This window comes from Chelonus insularis, unplaced genomic scaffold (assembly GCF_013357705.1).
Source record: "Chelonus insularis isolate UGA/USDA-ARS -01 unplaced genomic scaffold, ASM1335770v1 contig_50_pilon, whole genome shotgun sequence".
Taxonomy (NCBI): domain Eukaryota; kingdom Metazoa; phylum Arthropoda; class Insecta; order Hymenoptera; family Braconidae; genus Chelonus; species Chelonus insularis.
The window spans coordinates 153,324-175,556 of record NW_023276619.1 but is presented as its reverse complement, the minus strand read 5'-3'; the positions used below and the strand labels follow the sequence as shown (position 1 = coordinate 175,556).

Below are 22,233 nucleotides of genomic sequence, written 5' to 3'. Positions count from 1 at the left end.
AATATTCGTTTTAACATAAAAGTAATTTTTATTCGATTAAATTTCATGAGGAAAAAATTATTTTATGTCTACCATATCAAAGATAAAATAAAATAAAAGTGATAAAAGATAAAATAACACAAAGAAACTATTAAATTTCTCAAAGAAGCAATTTTTTCATTTTCTTATTTTAACGCTAGGAGGCTTAACAATCAAAATAAAAACGAAAAAAAAGCGGGAAAAATAGAAGAACAATAAATGGTCTCGAGAAGACGATGCCTCGAGGCGTCGACTTAACTTTGAGAGAAATATAGGTCATGAGACGGTCGACAGAGATGAGATTGGGTGGAAAAGGCATAAAGAAGTTGAAATAAGATAGAAAAGAAGGAGATAATAAAAAAGAGTAGAAAATGATAAGAAATAAGATGAAAGCAAAAATAAAGAGAATAAAAATTTCCGGGAGAAACTTGGTAAACCGGAAGTTACGATAACTAAATGACTGTTTTATCAGTTTAAGTCGTGATTTTTTTTCATTGCATAAAAAGTATTTATCCAATCAATAACATCATTGGAAAATATTGACAAAAAAAAAATAAACAAATAACATTGCCACGATTTAAGCAAAATATTCTTCATATTTCGAAAAACCATTTTGTAATACTTTTAAAAAATAATATTGAATTTGTACATTCAAATTTAAATTACCATATTTAATTATTTTTCAACTTGTTTTTAATCAACGATAAACAATGATGGTAAAAAATTTATTCCCTTACTTACCGTCACTGCTACAACCGTTGGTAATTTCGATTCCTACCTGTCCGTTATTTTTAAGCAGCAACCAGCTGCACAGATCACACTAAAAGCTAAGAAAGAAAAGCTAGAAATAATTACTTTCTGATCGATAAACAAGTTTTTTGTTTGAATAAATAAATTAAAAGAGAGATACAATCAAATAATTCAATGCCAATATCAAAGTTACAATGTTTGAGATAACTGCTCATTAGAAATCATATATTGAAATTTATTTTTTCGCTCTTTCATCACTAATTCTGACCAGAATAATAGCTTTTAATACATTTAATGCATATCAATTATTTAATAATGATATTATTTTCAAATAAAACTTCATAAAATCAACGAAAAGGATCAGCATTATATGAAGAATGTCAAACTCAACCGATTCCATAACAAGCCACTCCTCACGATCATGGAGACTCTTCAAAAGAGTATTCCTTAAGGCTGGGCTGAAGTCAGAAAGTTTCCCGGAGTTGACTTTACGCCCTCGTGTTGTGCGGCAAAAGGCCGAAGCTTGCCATCAATTGAAATTGAGTAGGTAACAGGGAAATCGTTCGAAAAATGATAATTTTCAGGGATGCACTACAAAAAGGGAGCCTTAGGGCACCAAGAAATTTACAAATTTTAGAATAATCTGTTCCAAGCAAGACAGAGCACAGAATATATCTATCTATCTCCGTCTTATTTTTCAGAGAAGACTGCGAGTTCGAACAGTTGACGAGCAAGCACATTCCCCACCCTCTGTTACTAAGCCTGAAGCTTACGATATCTAAACGTAAACAAAGCAAATAAAAATATGCTAGCTCTATAGTCAGAAGGTTCGACAGTTATTTTACCGAACGTTGTTCGATTACAATTACGGCAAAATTTTTTTTTTTATCTAAATTACATGTAATTGCAATTTTATCATGCCAAAAATGTGTTTTAAATTTCAATTTTTATGTAAAATTATTTTTCAATTAATCGATGACAAATGAGAAAATATTTGTACAGAGCCATAAACTCTTTTTTTGTACAAATACATTGATAATAGCCTTTTTTAACAACTTATTAACAATAAAAAATAGTTTAAACAATCCGCGGCCAGTTCCGACACTTTGCCGGCAAGCTCTACCCCCACTCTCTGTGCCCAAGCCTGCAGCTTATAATTTTCAAGCATCGTTAACATAATTGGAACCAGAATAGCTCAGTGGTTAGAGCACCAATCTTTTTTTTTTGCTGGGCAGGGTTCGATCCCAGTCATTGGCAATTTTTTTTTCTTTTTTTTGCTTAAGTGACTTTATATACTTATAAATTAATTCATATATTTTATTAAATTATTCTTCCAATTAATTACGGAAGACAACTTGTTTTTCTGAAAATAAGCTAAGGGTGAGGAACGAGTTACTATGAATTTTCTTTTCGAAAGTGTTGTCTTTAAAAGATAATAGGAATTGATTTTGAACTAATATAAACAACCAATTATTATATTTATATAAAATTTTAATGAAAAAAAAAAGGAAAAAAAAAAATTGGCTATGACTGGGATCGAACCCTAATCGGTAAAATGAAAGCTTGGTGTTCTACTCACAGAGCTAACACATCATCTCTGACATTATGTTTATGTTTATAAATTGTATAATGCAGGCTTGAGTACGAAGGGTAGGGATAGAGTTTGCCGGCGAAGTGCCGGAAATCCCCGTGGATTATTTCAACTACTTCTAAATATTTCTAAATTGCTTTAAAAAAAGCTACGTTCATATAGCTATAGTAAAAAAAGTGTTTATAACCTTGTTCATATGTTTTCCGACTCGGCGTTGATAAATTACATAAATAATTGAGAAAAAAAAATCAAATCGTTAGTAAGAATTCATTTTAGCATGTTAATATTATAATTACATGCAAATCTAACAAATAAAAGAGAAAAAAAAAACTTTATCATGACTGGAATCGAACCCTGCCTAGCAAAATAAAAGACCGATGCCGTAACCACTGAGCTGTTATGGTTTCAGTACGCTCTTATATGCTTAAAAATTATAAGCTGCAGGCTTGGGCACAGAGAGTGGGGGTAGAGCTTGCCGGGGAAGTGCCGAAACTCGCCACAGATTGTTTAAACTACTTTTCAATGTTAATAATAATATGATTAACTTGTTAATAACATGTTAATAACATAACATTGTTAATACATGTAAAAATGTATAAGTTGTTAAACACAGGCTATTATCAATGTATTTATACAAAAAAAAAGTTTATAGCTCTGTTTGAATATTTTCCGACTTAGCGTCAATAAATTCAATGAGTAAAGAGAAAAAAAAATCGAATCATTATAAAGGATTAATTATGGCATGTCAATATTATAATTACATGCTAATCTCACGAATAAAGTAGAAAAAAAAAATTGGTTATGACTGGGATCGAACCCTGCCCGGCAAAATAGACCTCTGACGCCTTAACCACATGGCCAGCATAATCTCGGTATTAAGTTTATGTGTATTTGTTTTTGCACTACATGCTTGGATACGCCGACTTGGAATTGAGCTTCTTTATTAACATTTATACCTAATAAAAATGATAATAATGGATGAGTATATGTATTTGAAGTTATTTGCAGATATTATATTAATTAATGTTAAATGAGTATCATCATTTTTATTTATTCTAACTGCAATAGTCATCAAAGTATAAGGCATTGTGAAGTGATACACTATGTTTACATGACATACATATATTAGACGTACACACTCATACACAAATTACTCACCAAAATGCAGGGCACCATCAGTTCTGGATACGGATTGAGCATTTTTTCAATATGAATGACTGAGGTCATCTGCGAGCATAATGCTGTCACCTATCGGAATTTTTTCAAACTAATTTTCCGGAGAATATCATCTGGAATACAATATTTCTAATTATTTCTAAATTATTCAATTTTATACTATGAATTGATTTTTTTGACATTCAGACAGATGGCAAGGACTGACGCAAACCCGAATTTTGGGCGAAAAACGTATAAAAATAGAATAATTAGTGATGTTTCATCTGAATGATGTGGCCGCCGTCTTGGAATTTAAGCGCGGCAAGTCAGTTCATAATTTTTTCATTATTCTTTCTAATTTTTTTAATAAAAATATTCACTATATACAAAAAATTGTTGTTTACGTCAGTCCGGCATTAATTCCTCTGTAATTTGGTACCTAATTTTATAGAAATAATAGCAAATTGGTGAAGAAATTAGAAATATCCCGATCCCATGTATTTGGATGGGGGGAATCAGTCGCCTCTCTGACTTCAGCCCAGCCTTAATATTAATGTTGAAAAAAGTTACAGATTTTAGAAGCTACAAAAATCATGTTTTCTGTACCTTCTTCTCTAGGCTGTCTGACCTCAACTGATGTGGGCGGATCTACCACTGTCGTGCTTTAATTTTCTTATCCCTCTCTCTTTTTTTATTCTCCCACTTGTTTCAATTTTTCTGACGCTTCTTGACATCAGCGCTGCCCGTAGAATTTAGGAGAACTATCCACCAACTCTACACTTTTAGTACCAAAATCCCATCCCTGAGCTCGGCCTCCTTATTATATTCTCCATGCTCACGATGAAGGGCGAAGGGAACGGTCGAATAGTTCGGGTAGTGGCCGCTCAAAGCGCCTGTGTTTGCCCAGAGAGAAGACTTCTTTCTGGTTTGCCAGTGTAAACTAAAAATTGTAAGCGCGTGTCTACTAAGAGATAAAAAATATTTCATTAACAGTAAAAACACATAAAGTTCAATTAAAACCATAAAAAAATGTTGGTTTTATTTGAAACTCCAGCGGGGTACGCAATATTCAAGGTAATTTACTCCAAAAAATCATTGTTTTTTCTTTAGAAAAAAATCTAACCTCTAACTGAACACGTGTTCAGCTTGATTTCAATTAAAAATACTGTGCCGATTATTAAAAAACAATAACCACGATAAAAATAATCAAATATTATGAAAAGAATAACAATAAACAACTCAATTTAACCTCATTGATTAGCATTTTATTGATTAATTGTTTTTGAGCAATGATGTACTTTTCAATGGAGTTGAATCAAGTTAGCTACTGTTCTTTTCATGACATATTCACATATTTGATCATTAATAATTAAATATTATTATTCATTTTCATTACAATAACGTTAATAATCGATGCAATGAAATTTTTCAGCTACTCAATGAAAGTAAGTTGGAAAAGACAGAAAATTTATACAAAGACTTCGAAACTCTTGAAGGGGCAAGCAAATTGTGAGTTAATAATAATTATTAATTTATTTATTTTAAAAATAACAAATTCTAATTATTATCCAATACTTTACAGATTAAAACTAAAACATTTTGAGAAATTCTCCGATACAACAGAAGCCCTAGCAGCAACGACAGCAGCTGTAGAAGGAAAACTATGTAAAGGTTTGAAAAAAACCCTCAAAAAATACTGTACTGAGGTGCAAGACCAGTTGGCAGTGGCAGATGCTAAACTTGGGAATGCAATAAAAGAAAAACTGTCGTTATCATGTATCAGTAATTCATCGATACAAGAACTGATGCGATGTATACGAAGTCAGATGGATGGTCTTCTAGCAGGATTTCCAAAGAAAGAAATGACTGCTATGGCCTTAGGATTAGCTCATAGTCTGAGTCGATATAAATTAAAATTTTCACCTGACAAAATAGACACAATGATTGTTCAAGCGGTAGGGTTGCTTGATGATCTAGACAAAGAACTCAATAATTACATCATGAGATGTCGAGAATGGTACGGATGGCATTTTCCAGAGCTTGGAAAAATTATAACAGACAATATAGCATTTGTAAAAGTAGTAAAACTCATTGGAACCCGTGAAAATACCGCAAACACAGATCTTTCCGATATATTACCAGAAGAAGTGGAAGAGAAAGTGAAAGAAGCTGCTGAGATTTCAATGGGAACTGAAATATCTGATGATGATATTCTTAATATCCAACATTTGTGTGACCAAGTGATAGAAATTTCACAATATAGAGGTCAACTTTATGATTATTTACGAACTAGAATGATGGCTATGGCTCCAAACTTGACAGTTTTAGTTGGAGAATTAGTAGGAGCTCGTTTAATATCATCTGCAGGATCTCTTATCAATTTAGCTAAACACCCAGCATCAACTATTCAAATTCTCGGTGCTGAAAAAGCTCTTTTCAGAGCTCTGAAAACCAAAAAAGACACTCCCAAGTATGGTTTGATCTATCATGCACAACTGATCGGTCAATCATCAACAAAGAATAAAGGAAAAATGGCAAGAATGTTAGCAGCCAAAACAGCATTGGCTACCAGAGTTGATGCTCTCGGTGAAGATGGTAATTTTGATCTTGGAACAGAACACCGAGCAAAACTGGAATCAAGATTGAGGATTTTGGAAGAAGGAAATTTAAAAAGAATCAGTGGTACTGGTAAAGCCAAAGCGAAATTTGAGAAGTATCATGTTAAATCAGAGGTAATTCAGTATCCAGCTGCTGCAGATGCAGTTTTTAGTCCTGGTAAGAAAAGGTTACACTCGGAATCTGAGAAAAAAGGTGTTTTAATCGAGGAGATTAAGCAAGAGGATGAAATGGAGGGGCAGAAAAATGATGGAAACGAAGGTGTGCCGAAAAAAAAGAAGAAAAGGGTAAAGAGTGAAGGAGAAGTCGAAAGTCAAAGAGATGCTTCTTCGTCGAGTGTTGTAGATAGCGCGGGTGAGAGCATCAGTAAGAAAAAAAAGAAGAAAATGAAGCAAGAAGATGGTGGAGAGATGGAGATTGAGATTGCGGTTGAAGAAGAGAAAAAAGGTTAATTTTTTTTTTGTTTCAGTGGTTTTAAACGAGTTTAATCAATTGGTTTTGCTGTCTTTAAGGGATTTTTTTTTCATTTTACTTTTTGCCTGTCTTTAAATAATTACATTTCTTCAACTACATAACCTTTAGATTCCATTTTCTTTCTTTCTTTCTGTTAAAATGCATTTATATTTTTTTTGTTTTTGAACAACTTTACTATGGAGAAAATCATTATTATGAAAGAAATGTGAAAAATCATTTTCAACTAATTTTAATTGAAAACTAACTAATATTTGAATTATTTATCAATCATTATGAACAAATAGTTTTGGAATTTTATATTTTATATAAATGTTGATGCATAAATAATTTTATTTATCACCAATTAAGTTTCCCCTAGCTATTTGTCTCTATCATAAAAAATAAAATTCTCATCTCAAGTGAGAATTCCATAATTTTTTTTTCATTGTTCACAGCACGTGGGAGGTAAAAATAAAATAAATTTAATGTTGTGTGTATTCTTTTTTGCAGATGAGAAGAAGAAGAAAAAGAAGAAAATAAAAGAAGAATCGATAGAACAGCAGGATGAGGACGGAGTTGAAGTTAAGGAAGAATTTGAAGAATCAACAGAGGCACCAATGAGTGAAAAGAAAAAGAAAAAAAAGAAGAAATCACAATCGAATGATTAATTAATAAATAATTACTTGAATAATTTAAAGAAGAATTATTAAGTAAAAATTAACATATTTTTTATTTTGTATTATACTATTTTTCTTATTCAGTAAATAATAAAAATTATTAATATTAATTTCTTTGATTGAATTAATTAATTTCATTATTTTAATAATAACTTGTTTATTTTTTCATTTTTTCAATTGTACTCCTAGCAATTTTATAATAATAAATAATTACATTTGAGTAAATTGTACAAAATACTTTTTCTCTTAATTTTTCATTCACATTTTTAATTACTTATCGATTAATTTTGACAAAAAAAACAAAAGTACATCATTATTGTTTAAGCAAAAAATTTACCAAATTTTAAAGTACAAAAAGTGCAATTGTTTATTATAATTATGATTATTTGAGAAAATATTTGCATTGTTCAGTATTTTATATACAACGACTATGTGTTAAACTATTTTGTCGTTGTTTTTGTCTATTCTTTTCAAATATGATTTTTAATTAATTCATCATAATATTAAATATATCATTCTTTAACTTATAATTATAATCGCATTTTGTTTTACTAAATGTCGGTTAATTGATCAATTTAATTATTAAATCTACGTTATTTGTATATCGTGGTAGTCTTGAAATATGATTTATAAATGCAGTTTATTACTTTTAATCATTCAATTAATTAATCCGTACTTTCATTCTATTTCTTTGTTTCTCTTTATCTTTCCTTACTCATTCTTTGTTCCTCGCTGTTTTTTCATTCTTTATTTTCCCCCTTGTCACATTCTCCGTTACTTTCACCCATACTTCTTGTTTCATTTCTTTAATCTTTTTTTAGTTACATTTTTTTCCACTTCAACGACTCATCGAACAAGTATTCACTCGATTATTATAATTATAATGTGGAGAAAAAAAAATGTTTATTAGTACAATTATTATTTTTTACTATTACTTAATAATTACTAATTAGATGGTAAAAAATAAAGCAAGTGACAATTATTATGTACGACTATTTGTGTTAAAATAAAAAACACAAAAATTGGTTTGCAAACATTATTTAAATGATTCATTTATTATAAATAAATAATTCAAAATTTATATAACTACAAATTTATCTGATTTTATTTTTCTTTTCTTTTTATATTGAAAAGAATTATTAATTAATTTCGACTCTCTAATTAATTAATAATATCAATTATAACTTAAAAAATAATTGTTGGCATTGTTTATTGTTCTTTATCCCTTTTGTAAATTTATCATTATTGATTGGTTATTTTATTCTTTGTCTTTTTACATTGCATCGTCTACTTTTTTTCCATAAATTTAAAAGTTTTCTTTTTTTTAAATTAAATTAAAACATATTAATATAAATTTAATACCCAAAATAATTTTTATGACGGTACAAATGAAAATTTTAAGTTATGGTATGTATTAAGTAAATAATGGTATTTATTGGAAAAATTTAGGTGATATTTTTGTTCAATTATATTGAATTATTTTGTTAAATATTTAATTATAATAATATAGTACTTTATTCTTTTTTTAATTTATTATATTATTATATATAATATATTTATGTATTATATATATATGTATATATATATATATATAATTGTTAGTAAATCTTTCATTTCACTCTTTATAATTTTTTTTCATAATAATATATTAGTATTTTACTTCCTAGTCTTGATTCTTCGTTAACTTGTATTTTTTTTTATTGTTTTATTTTCTAATTTTTTTTTATTTAACTTTTTTCTTTCAACTTCAAATTTGTACAAAATTCATGACTGGATTTCTTTAAATCAAAAAAGATGATTGTAAATAAAAAAAAATCCTCATATTAAATATGTAGATAATTATAAACAAACAAAAACCAGTAGATTTTATTCCATTCACACTCCACATATATTTAGGTCATTTCTTTGATTATTAAAAACTTTAACTACTATCGAAAGCTATATTTATACAAAAAAATTCATTTTTTTCTATTCAAATATAAATAATAGTGTATACTTTTAATAGATCATTCACACTAGAACAATGTTTTTTCATGAATTTCTATTGAATTAACCAAGATTGCGTTATAAACAGCCTTTTTCTTTATTCATTTTTATACTAATTATTATAATTATTCAAAGATTAATGTTTCTTCTACAATTTGTAGTAATATTTTAAATATTCTTGACTTGTTAGCCTACAAAATATCGAATTTTTTTGAAAAACAAATCATCTATTAATATCCACCTCAAAAATATTATCTTGTACACAAAAGCATGTTTCATGTAAAATCATATATGAAAAAACTCCCGAGCTAACTTAAATCTCTACAAAAAAAAATGTCTTCTAATATAATTAACAATCATAAAAGTAATAATAATTAAAAAATAATTATTTTATTGCACTGACAAAATTCGATAATTTGCAGGCTAATTAAAATATAATTTCTCCTTAAATTTTCTTCTTACTGACTGTGCTCTATACTTTCATACTTCTACACCCACATTTTACTCAAAAGAAAAAAATATCCTACAAAAAAAAATAGCTATCATAAAATAATATGTATATATACATTCACAATTGTATAATCTTACAAAATGGAAAAAAAGTTTTTCTACATATTGATCGCAGAAAAATATTCAGAATTTACCACATGGTTATTTCAAAATGATTGAAATATAAAAAGAAAAATAATAAACTTTCGAAGAAAAATTTTGTTTACCGAATACTAGTAAATAAATTGAGACCACTTTTATTTTCTTTTTGACTTCTAGCTTTACTAAAAACATTCCAAAAACGTAATGTTTCATCACCAGCTCCAGTAACGATAGCTTCACCATCAGGTGACATGGCCAGGTACAGAACCCGATAGGAATGTCCGGTCAATTTAGCTACTTGAGTTAAACTTGGATATTTCCAAACCAATATCTGATTCTGAGAATACCCATGGGTGCTAACGAGCTCAGAACTGTGTTTGCTCCAAGCTAAATTACATACTTGAGATCCAGTATCAACACATTGCATTGGTTGACCAGTAAGTGTATTCCAGAACCTGATACATCTATCAGCAGTACCACCACCAGAGGCTAATAATCCATGATGATGTGGTGACCAAGCAATAGCTTTAACAGCTGCTAAATGTTCAGTATAAGTTTGAACAGGAGCTAAAGAGTGTAAATTCCAAACATAAAGTCTATTATCATTTCCACCCGAAGCAAGATATTGATTATCCGGTGACCATTTAAGTCCACAAACTTCTTGCCGATGTGCACCAAGTCTTCTTTCACCAACAACGCAAGGCGTTCTAACATCACGCTGGAGAATCAGTCGATCCCGGCTTCCAGAGCTCAGTACCTCACCGTTCCAAGCCAACGCACCAACTCTCGCATTATGGCCTTGAAGTTTAGCTACTTGCTTATTCACTGCCACGTCCCACACTTGAATATAACCAACGTGGGTGCCGACTGCTACTAAATTACCCCTTTCGTTCCATGCAACTGAAGTTACTGAATTCGCATCACCAGAAAGATCACAAAGTCGTGTTACTTGACTTGTACAAGCACTCCATAGGTACACACAACTACCTAAACCAACACTTAACACATTCTGTGATGACCAATCCACAAGGTTTAGATAAAAATCATCTTGTAATTCAGGTGCATCTAAAACTTTAAATGGAATTCGTGATATTTTTCTAGTTGTTTTTCGTGGTGATCTTAATAACTTTTGACTTTTTGCACTTAATGGTGATAATGAATAGGGTGAACTCTGATCTAATAATGTCCGATCTTTAGTTGGTGTTGCATATTTAAATAAATTTTTTCCTTGAAGTACATTATTTATTCCACGTTCTTCTGATTGACTTTTAACATCTTCAATACTTGCACCAAGTAATTCATTTTTTAATAAACTTGAATATGCTATTCCATCACGACTGCCTTCCCCATTTTCACGTGTTTTCTTAGCCACGAGGCCCCCTCGATTCTCTGAAATCATTGAAAATGTTGTATGCCAGTTGTTTCCTGATCTGAGGGGAATAAATCGATCGAAACTTGTATTTGATGACTTTGAGGGGCTTAAATATGATGGTGATATCGTTCCCATGGTATTCTGGCGTGAAAATAAATTCGTAGACTCATTAGTTGGCTTTAATAGCCTCTTCTCATACTCGTGATGAAACATTTTAATGACTATTTTCACTTTATCAACTTCCAAACACTGTTTTTTATTCTTTCTAATAATTTAGTGGTTATTTTTGGCTTTTATCACTCAATCACATGATCATGGCTACGAATGTTCACGAAATGATTAAACTTATGTCGGTTTCGTTATTTCCCGTTGTATTTGAGTGCTTTGGAAAATTATATAAGCCTTACATTAGAGTTGCCGAGCCACGAGAACTAGAGAATTCAACTCACAGGAGAGGTTTTATCGTTTCTGCTGCGTCGTCGCCATTTGACGTCACGTATATGTGTTTGTTAAACAGGCCTTTTAAAAGCTCCTATCTATATATTTATACACAATTAAATAGGTGATAGGTTATTGTAGGTTTGGTTAGTCACCACAGAGATAATGGAAAAACTGACTCACTAGACAAAACCTCTTTACACTGTGTAATGATTATTTTACAAAAGGGTCTTCAAGATATTATTTTCCTTTTGTACTCCTCTCCCACTGATGCACACTCACAGACTAGTAATACTCGTTTTCTCGTTTTAAACTCCGTACTGTAATAAATCACAGTCGAGGTTGTATGACCGCCCCCTCCCCCACGAAGCGTTAGACAACGTACAAAATACGATAGAGTACACTAGTAGTCACATCCCCCTTTTTTTCTTTACAGGTTATTGATCCATTCTGGTGGCGGTAAATTCAAATTATTTACTACCATTATTTATACTTTTTTTTTTAATAATTATAATCAAATTATATTCATTGAAATTTTTAGATTATTTTATTTACAATTTGTTTCCTTAAAAAATTTATTCCGTAATAAACTTAACAGTTTCTTGACATATTTTTAAGTAATTGATTACAATATTTGAATTTTTTATTTATTAATAAAATTTTTTATGATTAAATAATAGTAGTTTTATCAGTAAATAAATAAATTATATACAATAAATTTAAATAGTATTTATTCTGTTTTCTTTTTCTTAGAAGGACCCTCATCATCGCCATCTTGAAAAATAGTTTTAGGTTGAGTTTTTTTATATGCTGGTGCTATCCAATATGGATTTTCTTCAGCTTCTTTAGCGTATTTTAAAATAGCTTCCCTTGGGTCTTGATCATCTTCAATTCTCTTACTCAGACCTAAATTCCTAATGACGTAAGAACTGAGGGTACCACCAGACGATGCTACCCTACCACCTTGACCTGAAGTAATGGGTAAGTCTGGTCGCCTCGATTTCACCGGATCTAATCTATCTTTTTCCATCTGTTTTCTTACAGACTTAGGTCTGTCCTGTCTAAACAACGGTAATGCATGAGGAGTAATAATTTGTTGAGTAGAAATCATTTCGATATGATTCTTCTTATGTTTAGTCTTTACAACACACAATTTAGCACCTCTTAAGCTCTTTTTCATATCGTAATAAGCTTTTACAACTCCATTACCACATCCGACAAATATTTGATTTAATTTTGGATGCCAAAGAGTTTTGATTACATGAGAATTGGTGACCTTAATCTCGTTCACCAAATTAAAGGTCTTGGTGTCATAGAAAAGCACTCTACCATGAGTTTGACCTTTTGCTAAAGACTCTCCAGTAATTAACATTGAATCATCTGGACTGAACATACAGTCTGTAGTGTCATAACGTGAAAATAACCCATAGGCCTCAGCAATTGGTTCTTTAAAAATCCGTAAATCCCACAACTTCAAAGTATCGTCGCAAGATCTAGATGCTAGCAAGTTTCCAATGTATGAAAAATTAATACTGGAGATCTCTAAACCATTTTTGTGAGCAGTCCGGTGTATCAGGGATGGATTAATAAAATTCTTACGATGATCCCACATCTGAATAGATCCATCAATGCATCCACAAGCCACAACACTACCCTCTTTGCTGTAAGCACAAGTGGTAGGTATAGTTTTGACTCCATTTGATGCTCGACATTTAATTAACTGCTTGTGACCTTTGGGTCTATACAATGCCCAAATTCTACAAGTACTGTCTTGGGAACATGTCAGGTACTCTTCTTTGATAAAAGGATGCCAAGCTCCACAATTTAGACCTGCTGTATGGCCTTTTGTTCTGGCCATGTCAGTGATGTACTGGTCGCCTTTGACTGTTTCACATTTTTCAAAGCCATCTCGATCCAATACCTAAAAAAAATACAAACTTATATATTATTTTGTATACCATCATTTTAGTGCAATCATTAATAAACAACGAAAATTGATAAATATTTTTGACATAGTCGATTTAGATGCAGATGTGTCCCAGTTATTAAGTAGCAGACAAAAATATTCAGTTTGTTAGTAAAAAAAAAATCACATCGATTATGAAAAAGATTATTAAAAAAATTTCATAAGAGAGATTTTTATAATATTCGTGTAAAAAATTTGATTAATAAACTACTTTTATAAAATTCAAATAAATAATTAAAGTTGAAATATAATAATTAACAATGTAATTATTACCATTAAATTTAATATAAAGTATTACTTTTCATGTAGTTCTTCAGTAATATTTTAGATATATACTATCATTAAGAAGTACCTTTTTCAATGTAATTATTCATAAAATCACAAGAAAATAAACTAATAACCTAATATGTTAGAATAAACTTACGGAGTATTTCAAGTGCCTCTAAAGTTTTCAACGCTAGTGTATTTATTCTAATTTTTATTCTTAAATTGTCTGAGAGTTAATTAGAAATAAAACTTTTTTCAATAGTACAGATTTTAATAAACTATTTTTATCTGATTTGATTGTCTAATATTATACTTCTCTTCAACTTGACATAATTAAATTATTTTTATTAGAATTAATAATTGATGATTATAAACAGAAAAATATACCTTGGCTTGAGCAGATCCAGAAATCACTAGAATCACATCACCAGTAATAGAATATTGAAGACATTTGATTGGATGATTTTCACAAGGTTGTAAGGTTCTGAAGCTTTTTAAAGATGAATCCATGCCAGAGAAATCCCAAAAACTTACATCATAATCAACAGATCCTGATGCTAATCGAGCTCCTGATGGATCTGCTGCTATGGCAGTGATAGCTTTGACTCCATGGGTCATAGAAACCTCATGAGAACAAGGAATTTTATCAACCAATTGAGTTTCCTCTTCTTCATCAGACTCGGAATCATCAGAATCATCGCTGTCGTCATTCTTAGTTGGTTTTTTGGTCGATTTGGTGTCTTCTGGAGGAGCTGGTGGTGGCATTGGACCAATAATGTCATCATCATCTTCATTAGAATCATCATCTACATTATTTTCTGATGATTCTTGGGACTTAAAAGTCAATTCTAAATCTTTATTTATTTCATTATTTGATGATTTGATAGGTTTTTTTGAATTTAGAGATTTAGTTATATGCTCTACCATCTCTTCAACGTCAAAGGATTTAGCTTTCTTTCCAAATTCACTCATTCCCATGACTTTCTTCAAATTTTCTGTTTCTTCTTCATCAGCAGGGTTGATTTCTATTATTTTTGATGAACTTTCTTCAATGTCTTTCTTTCCAAATATACCAAAACCTGATGGAGATTCATTTTTTTCTTCTGAAGCTGATGTTTCTGTACATATACTTTTTGAAATTTTGCCAAAAGTTATTTTCTTTCTGTTCATTTTGATGATCGGCAAGTTTAATATTTTTTTTATATTATTATCAATTTAAATAGTCGACAAAATGTATTTTGTTTTAATACAATATAGAAAATATAAATAATTTACTCAATGTTCACTGATATGCAAGGTTAGAAATCGATAATGGTTCATCTTTAACCTGAGAATTCTATTAAAAACCCACAATTTAAAGCCTATTTAATAACAAAAATTCAATTAAGTCAAACTTTACTGTTTTGATATATTTTAATATTTTACTGAACATTTTACGTAAAAAGTCAATATAAAACTAAAATATTTATGTTGTTCAAGATCTTTCCGTTATTGACCACACTTTTGACATAGCTTGAACAACTATGGCCGGCAAATAAGAAATAATTTATCGACCAAGACTATTTTACTACCGACAGAATTTACTCTACTTTATCCGACGGACAGTCTAACCTGAGCTTTTATTGTTAATACATTTTTTCATTTGTGCTTAAAAAAAAATAAAGTTTTAAATAATTAAATTTTTTTAAATTATTTTTAGTATTAATATTGTTTAAATAAATAAAAAAATTATGGATAAATGAAGTGGCATTACAAACAAATATTTGAGAATTATAAGAACAAAAGCGTCAAAACAATGATAAAACTTTTATCACTTTATCATTATAATTTTTGTTTTATTAACAAGCTATGAATTGTTATGTAACTAAAAAACAAGTTGTGAGGAACAATTGAAAAATGGCAGAATCAGTGGTGAATACAAACACGGAATTTAATTATGATGATAGAGAAAGAGCAAATAGTTGTGGTACTGCATCAACACCATCATCATCATCAGATTACATTACAAACGATGCTGATGACAGCTCAGATGGCAAATCTATTGTTCCATTTAGCTTAAAATCAGTTGAAGTTCATTTATCTTTATCTAAAGTAAGTAAATACCTCTCAGGTATCGAAAATACTTCCTTTTAAAATGTTGTCAAGCTATTAAAAGCAACGATAAATTAACACAGTCATCTAATTTTGTTTTAAAATAGACTGCTACTCTAGAAGACTTGAATGAAATGATAAAAAAATGCAAGCAAATGATATTGGATAGCGAGGAGTGTACTGATGAAAGGAAATGGCTTGTTAGAAGGTTGATTGAGCTAAGATTACGTGCTCAGGAACTAAGAGAATCCAATACCAACTGGTTTGAAACCCACGTAATCCTCGGACACCATTTGGTGCCTCAAAAATATTACATTCCATCAACTGGACCTGCTTATTGTGACCATTGCAGTGGAACTATTTGGGCGATGCTCCAATCTTGGTATTTATGTAGTGGTAAGTTATTGAGATCAACAATGAAGAAATTATTTAAATCATTCTAATAATTTTTCTACTTCAGATTGTGGATTTAGTTGTCATTGGAAGTGTGTAAGAGATATAAGACGTGTTTGTGCTCACATAGTAGCTAGTGAAGCAGGTGGTTACGTTTTCACCAAAGATATTTGCCCAGAGAAAGGTCTTTCTGCTCAAGGATATCGTTGTGCTGAATGTTATGCTAGAATAACATTTAGTAAGTATTTATAACTGATAATAATATTTATCAATGATCAAATATAGTATAAAAAAATTAAAAAATGTTGTTTATTACAAGCTCACATTAAAGGATTGTCTTTACCATGTTTTGGTAGTCCTTTTAAACAACCAGGTATCCATTATATATATAAATAATCAATAATAATGATAACTTGTGCATTGTTTTTTGCTTGTAATAGTTTTTTTTTTTAATTTAAACATAAATTGTTGGTATTCAAAAGTGAGCTACACTTTGAATTGTTTCTCAAGACCTCAATGGTACTCCAATTACGAATTATAGCGGATTTGTCATAAATTAACGTGAGAAAAAATGTTTGATATATTTAAAACAATAGTATATAGGTCACTATTAAATTTCTAAAAGTTTAAATTTTCTGATAATTTATGTAAAGATTATTTTTTCGGAAAAAAGCTACTTTCAAAAAACTAGAGTTTTTATTTATTTTTCTAAAGAAATAACATTGGATCAGGTTAAAAAAAATAACAGTAACTTGTAGAATAAATAATATTTTTATTTGAGTATGATAAATAATAAATATGTAAATGAGTTTGATGAGATAATTTATCTGCGTGTATTTCTATCAGGTTGGTGAATATAAAATTACTAATTGCGCAAAACAATCAGCATCGTGACTTTATTGATTTAAAAACATGTTGATTATTGTATTCAGAATGAATAATCTTAAAATAAGTTTTTTGTATTTTTAATACTCTATTGAAATCAGCAATTTCATATGCACCAATTCAATCATATTTTTTCAAAATAAAAAGCAAAATATAGTCTAGCCTTAATTGTGATGCATGAATAAACGTTGATAAATAATATTTTTCACCAGAATCTAGCTGGATAGAACCAAGACTTTGTGATTACACTGGGCTCTATTATTGTCAACGATGCCACTGGAACACAGTAGCTGTAATACCAGCAAGAGTCATCAGAAATTGGGACCTAGAACCAAGACGTGTCAGCAGATCTGCTTCACAATTACTTCAACTATTAAACGAACGTCCGGTGTTATTGTTAGAAGAATTGAATCCTAAGTTATTTGAACTCGTACCTGATTTATCACTTACTAAGGTAAACATTGTCATAAATTCAATGATTAAAAAGATGTTTGAATAATGATTAGAAATATTATATTTTTTTATTCTTAGAGATTGAGAGAAGAATTACAAATGATGAAAAAATATTTGGTCTTTTGTGCTGATGCCGATATTCAAGGGTTACCATGGAGAATTGGCTTACGCACTCACATGATTGAAAATTCTGGAAATTATTCCATCAAAGATCTGGTTGACCTTCAAAATGGCGTTTTGATGGACGAAATCCGGACTGCTTATGATCTCATGCGTGAACATATTACGGAATCATGTGAATTATGTCGAGCAAGGTATGGAAAAGTTCATTTTATAAGACTTTCCTATATTAAAATTATTATTTTCATGATGGAAAATCTATTTTTAAATCTAATGAAAAATTCATAGATACATTTAAATTTAATAACATTTGCATTCATAAAAGATAAGAATTAATAGCTTGTAAATAGAAATAAGTAATTATTGTTATCTAAATGTGAAATAGTAGATAATTATCATTCAAAAACTTGGATTGGCTGAGAGTTAATGAAGATAAATAATTTAATGTATAATGTAAATGATAATTTATAGATTTATAAAAATGAAAAAGAAATTTCTAGAATCACTAGTTTTAATTAAAAATTTAATATTTTTTCTTTTTTTTTTCTTTAAAAAAAAAATATTAAATTATTTCAAGTTCAAAAATTAACTTTATGTGAAATTAATTATATGCGGTGCGGTTCTACGCTTCATAACTCTGCATTTTTAATAGCCCAGGTCATAAAGTATCCTGGGAAACATTTCAACGCATTAAACTGGTGCTTTTTAAATTAAAAATGAATATAAAAAAAATTTTTTTTCTTTCCAGAGGTCATCTTTGTGAAATTTGTGGAAATGACGAGATTATTTTTCCCTGGGATGCAAGTGCAATATCTTGTCCACAATGTAGTGCTGTTCATCATCGAGTTTGTTGGTCTAAAAGGAATCATAATTGTCCGAAATGTGTGAGGATAGAAAAAAGACGATCGCAAAATGTTACAAGTGATGACCAGAATGAAGAAAATATTGATAATAACAAAGAAGACATCAACCAAGATGTACAATAATTAACTTTAAAGTATTTTAGATTAAAAAAAACTTATTTTCTAGAAGAAATTAATCTAGAAAATTATTTTAAAATTGTTTAAATATTAATTTAATAAATAAATTAACGAATTTCGTAATGCAGTTGAAAAAATTTATTATTTCTTACTTTAAAAGCAATTCTAAAATACTTAAAATAATGTCCAGCACAGCTATAGTATTCTTTAAGCAAGAAAAAAATGCACTAATGATAGTAATAAATGATAAATAACACATTACTTTCAAAAAATCAATCTTAATCATCTCCAAGAAACAGGTTTTTTTATTGAACACCTCATTCCATGACCTTGACAATTGGACCTGATGGATCAAAAAGAAAAAAAAAAGTAAACGATCTTGACCTACTGAAAAACAGAAGGGTGATGCAGTAATATCTTGTATAATACTGCATAATATTTATTATGAATAGCTTCATCATGTGTACAAAAATATAATAAATTAACAGGTTAAATCATAAATAGTTGAATAAAAAAAAATGTTAGTAATAATAAATGAGGATATAAACGATTTAACGAAATACTAAAATATTTAGAAATATTGTGGGAATTGACTCCTGAATAATTTTTGAAGCATTTTTTTAATCCAGCTACGAGAGAATATGTATAAAAAGACTTGACCATCACTTTGAAGAATTTTGTTTTGGTTCAAGTTTTATGAAAGACACAACGTGCGTGAAAAAATCATCATTCCTTTATTTTAAGTGTTTTTAACTTAAGAAGTTTGATTATTGTTATTATTCACAGAATATTAAACAATTAAAACATTTAATTAAAAAATGTTTATTTGATAATTAAAATGATTGTAAACAATAAATTGTATAAGTGTTACAATAATTATCTGAAAAAATCGATATTTTTTACTTTCCAATGATGTGAATAACAAAAATTTAAGAATTTATGAATATTTTTAGTACTAAAATTCTTTACAGTGATTTTTTGTAAATAATGTAATTGTTTTTTAAAAAAATAAATTATAACAATCATGAATTTGAGATGATAATAAAAGTATTCGTCTATGAAGCATGAATTTAATGAGTATTTTAATACCAATTATTTTAATAACTCAACTAACGAATTCTTTTGTTGATGCACAAGACCATGTTGATGGCAAAGTTGAAGAAAATACTGAAGATACTTTAGATTCCTCTGATAATTATGTCGACACTGAGATAGATATGAAGATTACATTCAGATCAAGTATTGAAAAATTTCTTCAAACTCTTATGATGACTTTGAGAAGACGTCAAGTGGATAGAGAAGCTAATAGATTCGTTGCAGTGATGATTGCTTTGCTACCTGAACCTGTTAAGGAGATCCTTATGCTGACGAGTGATAAAGAAAAAGAAAAAAAGGATAATATTGAAAGAAGAAGGTTTGGCGAGACGCTCAATAATTATAGAAATGATTTTCATGCGATATATCCTGGTAATTAAATTGTTATGCAAGCATTCAAGATGGGTTCTAATTTAGTATTAGTTTCTAATCACTTTTACATACTTTTAATTTTATCGGTACTATGAAACTTTTTCAAATGCATACTTACATTTTTTTTATAACAATGCGTATGTTTGAATCTAAATTAATAATTATAGCATTTAATGCGAAAAAATTTTAATAATTTCTTTTAAAAAAATGATCTTCAGTGAATTAATTTTTTTTTTCTTTTTCAAGTAAAATATATTAAATCTTCCTTAGTTTTGAGGGGTTTGTTAAAAATAAAGTATGTTCGTACTGCCAAGAATATTAATAACATTTTGATTAAAACATTTTCTAATACACTTTAAAATGCAATTTTGTAATTATTAAAAAAAATTTTAATTTATTACAGGATTTAATGTAATGTAGCTTTTTAAGATAAAACAACATGGTAGTAAAATGAACAAAAATAAGTAAATAAACGTAATACTTTTTAATTATAGGAACTTTATGGTGTGGTGGAGGAAATATTGCAGTAAAAAAAGATGATGTAGGAGTATTTTCTCAAACAGATATCTGTTGTCGTGAACACGATTCTTGTCCTTACTCAGTAGAAGCTGGCAAGACCTTTGGTTTATTAAAAAACAACGGAATGTTTGCCAGGTAAATATTCTTTAAAAAATCATCCTTTAAAAATTAATTATGAATACATATATTACAAATGTGTTTAAAATTAATAAAAATGTTTAAATTAACGAAAATTATTAATCATCTTTAAAGATCAGCTTGTTCCTGTGATCTCAAATTTTACAAATGTTTAAAAAAAGTAAATACCATTGTCTCTGTAAATATTGGCACCACCTACTTCAACATCCTACGGCCACAATGCTTTGGATATAGTCATCCAATAAAGTCATGTGAAAAATATGACGAGTAAGTATTAATTACAATGATTAAATGTGGCAATTATTTGCAAGTAAAGAAATACGGCTTAAATTTGTTCCAAAATTTTTTTCGCATACTTCGAGTCATTTTTTGATGACAAGAAACACATTTTTTAGTTAGAGAGTCACCTTTTCTTATTTTAACACATCATTTTATGGTGTTAATTCAATTTTCTAAGAACAAAATATTTAAATACATTTTTAGATTTTAATAATACGATAAATATAATTATCAAAAAATTTTCTTCGTCTTAAACTACATTATTTTACATTAAAAAATGACTTGAAATGCATAAAAAATTTTTTTAGCGAACAAGTTGAAGTCTCACTTGTAAATATTTATTTTAAATTCAATTTAAATATCAAAAAATTTTAGAGTGAGGAGAAGTGATAGAAAGTGTATTAAATATAAGTTCGACGACGCCAAAAATAAAACTCTAGAATGGTTTGATGTTCCTGATTTTTAAAATTGTTTAAACAAATGACAAAAAAAGAAGTTTCCTCGGAAAAGGCCCTGTTGAGTTATACCAATTAAATAGGGATCCGGACACATATCTTTACTTTGACCAATACTCTCCATGCCAAACTCAAAGATCAATCTTAACCAACTGGTTTGACAGCTGAAAAAGACGTCCTATCTTTGTGAGTGAGAAAGACGATGGAGGCCAACAGTCACAATTCTAACTGCGACACTTTCTGTCAAGAATCCAGGGACCTTCCCCAGAGCTATATAAGAGTCATGAAAACTCCGATTGTGGCTCCGCGGTGTGGCTCGAGGAAACTTTACAATAAACTTCTCACACCACATTTTTATTTGAACCTTTTGTAACTAAGCACATGCGAGAAAGTTTTCATATTTTCCATAACCAATTTTACAATAAACAAAAAACAATTTTTAGCTTCTAAAAGCGTAATACTTTTTGGTGATATCAAGTTCAATTTTTAAAAAAAAAAATTTAAGTCAAAATTATCTTATAAACATAATAAATAATATTTATGTTTATATATATTTTTTTATAATTATCATAT

The 22,233-nt window shown here is 29.1% G+C and overlaps 5 protein-coding genes across 6 annotated transcripts; 3 read left to right on the top strand and 2 right to left on the bottom strand.

Annotated features, from left to right (window-relative positions):
* The first annotated feature begins 4,375 nt into the window (after positions 1 to 4,375).
* LOC118070088 (nucleolar protein 58-like) lies at positions 4,376 to 7,303 on the top strand. The gene is made up of 4 exons (XM_035088510.1): positions 4,376 to 4,588; positions 4,947 to 5,023; positions 5,097 to 6,577; positions 7,094 to 7,303. Exons 1-4 carry the CDS (start codon positions 4,544 to 4,546, stop codon positions 7,249 to 7,251), a joined length of 1,761 nt encoding a protein of 586 aa, XP_034944401.1. The 5' UTR covers positions 4,376 to 4,543; the 3' UTR covers positions 7,252 to 7,303.
* Positions 7,304 to 9,691: 2,388 nt separating this feature from the next.
* fzr (fizzy-related) lies at positions 9,692 to 12,020 on the bottom strand. Its single transcript, XM_035088459.1, has one exon. It carries the CDS (start codon positions 11,420 to 11,422, stop codon positions 9,959 to 9,961), a length of 1,464 nt encoding a protein of 487 aa, XP_034944350.1. The 5' UTR covers positions 11,423 to 12,020; the 3' UTR covers positions 9,692 to 9,958.
* A 102-nt stretch (positions 12,021 to 12,122) lies between these two features.
* LOC118070043 (gastrulation defective protein 1 homolog) lies at positions 12,123 to 15,398 on the bottom strand. Its single transcript, XM_035088458.1, has 2 exons — positions 14,268 to 15,398; positions 12,123 to 13,568 (listed from the first exon to the last, which is right to left on the bottom strand). The coding sequence occupies exons 1-2, from the start codon at positions 15,048 to 15,050 to the stop codon at positions 12,378 to 12,380; spliced, it is 1,974 nt and encodes a 657-aa protein (XP_034944349.1). The 5' UTR covers positions 15,051 to 15,398; the 3' UTR covers positions 12,123 to 12,377.
* Positions 15,399 to 15,521: 123 nt separating this feature from the next.
* Positions 15,522 to 19,593, top strand: LOC118070104 (differentially expressed in FDCP 8 homolog). Of its 2 annotated transcripts, XM_035088526.1 has the most exons (7): positions 15,522 to 15,971; positions 16,079 to 16,367; positions 16,432 to 16,602; positions 16,684 to 16,737; positions 17,462 to 17,703; positions 17,781 to 18,016; positions 18,571 to 19,593. In XM_035088526.1, the coding sequence occupies exons 1-7, from the start codon at positions 15,777 to 15,779 to the stop codon at positions 18,806 to 18,808; spliced, it is 1,425 nt and encodes a 474-aa protein (XP_034944417.1). In that variant the 5' UTR covers positions 15,522 to 15,776; the 3' UTR covers positions 18,809 to 19,593. The 2 variants fall into 2 exon arrangements, with proteins under 2 accessions (XP_034944417.1, XP_034944418.1); XM_035088527.1 differs by lacking the exon at positions 16,684 to 16,737 and having other exon boundaries at positions 15,526 to 15,971; positions 18,571 to 19,589.
* Positions 19,594 to 19,866: 273 nt separating this feature from the next.
* LOC118070067 (phospholipase A(2)-like) lies at positions 19,867 to 22,122 on the top strand. Its single transcript, XM_035088488.1, has 4 exons — positions 19,867 to 20,269; positions 20,764 to 20,923; positions 21,041 to 21,193; positions 21,581 to 22,122. The coding sequence occupies exons 1-4, from the start codon at positions 19,867 to 19,869 to the stop codon at positions 21,669 to 21,671; spliced, it is 807 nt and encodes a 268-aa protein (XP_034944379.1). The 3' UTR covers positions 21,672 to 22,122.
* Positions 22,123 to 22,233: the final 111 nt, after the last annotated feature.

Coding starts and splice junctions, on each gene's coding strand:
- LOC118070104 (XM_035088526.1), top strand. CDS start 15,777: ATGGCAGAATCAGTGGTGAATACAAACACGGAATTTAATTATGATGAT. Junction 15,972..16,078: donor TTCATTTATCTTTATCTAAA/GTAAGTAAATAC, acceptor GTTTTAAAATAG/ACTGCTACTCTAGAAGACTT. Junction 16,603..16,683: donor TTATGCTAGAATAACATTTA/GTAAGTATTTAT, acceptor GTTTATTACAAG/CTCACATTAAAGGATTGTCT.
- LOC118070067 (XM_035088488.1), top strand. CDS start 19,867: ATGAATTTAATGAGTATTTTAATACCAATTATTTTAATAACTCAACTA. Junction 20,924..21,040: donor AACAACGGAATGTTTGCCAG/GTAAATATTCTT, acceptor TCATCTTTAAAG/ATCAGCTTGTTCCTGTGATC. Junction 21,194..21,580: donor TCATGTGAAAAATATGACGA/GTAAGTATTAAT, acceptor AAAAAATTTTAG/AGTGAGGAGAAGTGATAGAA.
- LOC118070043 (XM_035088458.1), bottom strand. CDS start 15,050: ATGAACAGAAAGAAAATAACTTTTGGCAAAATTTCAAAAAGTATATGT. Junction 13,569..14,267: donor CTGGATCTGCTCAAGCCAAG/GTATATTTTTCT, acceptor TATTTTTTTTAG/GTATTGGATCGAGATGGCTT.
- LOC118070088 (XM_035088510.1), top strand. CDS start 4,544: ATGTTGGTTTTATTTGAAACTCCAGCGGGGTACGCAATATTCAAG. Junction 4,589..4,946: donor CGGGGTACGCAATATTCAAG/GTAATTTACTCC, acceptor GAAATTTTTCAG/CTACTCAATGAAAGTAAGTT. Junction 5,024..5,096: donor CTTGAAGGGGCAAGCAAATT/GTGAGTTAATAA, acceptor AATACTTTACAG/ATTAAAACTAAAACATTTTG.
- fzr (XM_035088459.1), bottom strand. CDS start 11,422: ATGTTTCATCACGAGTATGAGAAGAGGCTATTAAAGCCAACTAATGAG.